Source organism: Dipodomys spectabilis, unplaced genomic scaffold (assembly GCF_019054845.1).
Source record: "Dipodomys spectabilis isolate Male_0828 unplaced genomic scaffold, ASM1905484v1 ptg000063l, whole genome shotgun sequence".
In the NCBI taxonomy this organism is placed as follows: domain Eukaryota; kingdom Metazoa; phylum Chordata; class Mammalia; order Rodentia; family Heteromyidae; genus Dipodomys; species Dipodomys spectabilis.
In genome coordinates this window covers 5,770,105-5,772,240 of record NW_024870740.1, presented here as the reverse complement: position 1 = coordinate 5,772,240, position 2,136 = coordinate 5,770,105, and the positions used below count along the sequence as shown (strand labels likewise).

The window sequence follows — 2,136 nt, the reverse complement described above, 5'->3', positions numbered from 1 at the left end:
GGACGAGGTGCTGTGGCTCAAGTGGCAGAGCACTTGCCTTGAGCTAAATTACTGAGGGACAGCGCCCAGGTCCAGAGTTCAAGCCCCATAACCAACCAAAAAAAAAAAAGACAGAATATTATGCCCATTTTAGAAAAAAACCCCTTCTTCCATGCAAAGTATTCGGCTGGCACAGCTCAGACACAACCATAAAGACTACTATTGCCCTTCAAAAATTTCAAAGGCGACTCCTCCCTTACCCTTCCTGCCCCTAGGTTCTAGGAAGATGGCGAAGGTCTCAGAGCTTTACGATGTCACCTGGGAAGAAATGCGAGATAAGATGAGAAAATGGAGAGAGGAAAATTCACAGAATAGTGAACAAATTGTAGAAGTTGGAGAAGAACTAATTAATGATTATGCTTCTAAACTTGGAGATGATATTTGGATCATATATGAGCAGGTAATGATTGCAGCCCTGGACTATGGTCGCGATGATTTGGCTTTGTTTTGTCTTCAGGAGTTAAGAAGACAGTTTCCTGGTAGTCACAGAGTCAAGCGATTAACAGGCATGAGATTTGAAGCTATGGAAAGATATGATGATGCTATACAGCTATATGATCGAATTTTACAAGAAGATCCAACTAACACTGCTGCAAGAAAGCGGAAGATTGCCATTCGAAAAGCGCAGGGGAAAAATGTGGAGGCCATTCGGGAACTGAATGAGTATCTGGAACAATTTGTTGGAGACCAAGAAGCCTGGCATGAACTTGCAGAACTTTATATCAATGAACATGACTATGCAAAAGCAGCCTTTTGTTCAGAAGAGCTTATGATGACTAATCCACACAACCACTTATACTGTCAGCAGTATGCTGAAGTCAAATATACCCAGGGTGGACTTGAAAATCTTGAACTTTCAAGAAAGTATTTTGCACAGGCATTGAAATTGAACAACAGAAATATGAGAGCATTGTTTGGGCTTTACATGTCTGCAAGTCATATTGCCTCAAATCCAAAAGCAAGTGCAAAAATGAAAAAGGACAACATGAAATATGCTAGTTGGGCTGCTAGTCAGATAAACAGAGCATATCAGTTTGCAGGTCGAAGTAAGAAGGAAACCAAATACTCTCTTAAGGCAGTTGAAGACATGTTGGAAACATTGCAGATCACCCAGTCTTAAAGTTTCAGAAACTCTTTGACGTTGGATTCTACAACTGCACAATTGAACTGATTGGCCTGTGACTTATTTACTAAATGCCCATTGCTATTTATATTCTAATTTTCTGTGAAGAAAGTGGTTGTAAAGAATGTGTTTATATAAACCTAAAAATGCCTTTTACTACTAAGCAGGAAGATGGAGAAAATCCATTGAAAAAAGATTTAAGACCTATTGATTGTACATCAGTCTCTTCATATCACATATATATTATAACTGCTTTTAAATCACAATATTATGTAGAAATAATCTTGTTAAATAAACTGTAATGATTTATTAAACTTGAAAAAAAAAATTTCAAAGGCAAAAAAATACTCAAGATTTTCCTACCAGGAGAGAATAAATTCCTCTGAGTTACCCTTTCCCATTTTCCAGTCTTACATTCTTTGAAAATCCGCAGATTTTCATGCCATTTGATCTTTATAAATAAAAATTTATGATTTTTTAAAATTAAAATTTACATAATCTGGAGGTTGCTTGCTTCATAGTTATTGATCTCAATAGGCCAGTCCCTCATTGTTTCCTTTTGCCTAGATTAGATTCCTAGAAGAGTCAGGAGAGTTTATTAATTCACCTAAATCCTATTGAAAATGCTTTCTTGATCCTATTTATTACCCTTTTAACTTGGCAGTGTGAATAGTGATCCTATAAGCCCATATAAGCCTGCACAGCACTGCCAAACCAATGAGGAAATAATTCTGTATACTCCTGTAAATCAGGAAGTAAAATGCTCACCTACTCCCAGACACCTTGGATACTTTTTGTTCATCTCTTTGCTTATAAATTCAGCAGACCTACAAATAGAAATTCAATAGCAAGTAGGAAAAAGTATATTTGTCTCCTCCCATGAATTACTTACCCATGCCATCTTACCTCTTGTGTGCTTGTATTCTTCCTTTCTCTAGTAATGACTTCTCATCTAAGTGACCTATTGTTCATCT

General features: G+C 37.0%; 1 protein-coding gene across 1 annotated transcript; it reads left to right on the top strand.

Annotated features, from left to right (window-relative positions):
- Positions 1–232: 232 nt before the first annotated feature.
- On the top strand, positions 233–1,451 carry LOC122108661 (ER membrane protein complex subunit 2-like). Its single transcript, XM_042680666.1, has one exon. It carries the CDS (start codon positions 266–268, stop codon positions 1,157–1,159), a length of 894 nt encoding a protein of 297 aa, XP_042536600.1. The 5' UTR covers positions 233–265; the 3' UTR covers positions 1,160–1,451.
- The last annotated feature ends 685 nt before the right edge of the window (positions 1,452–2,136 follow it).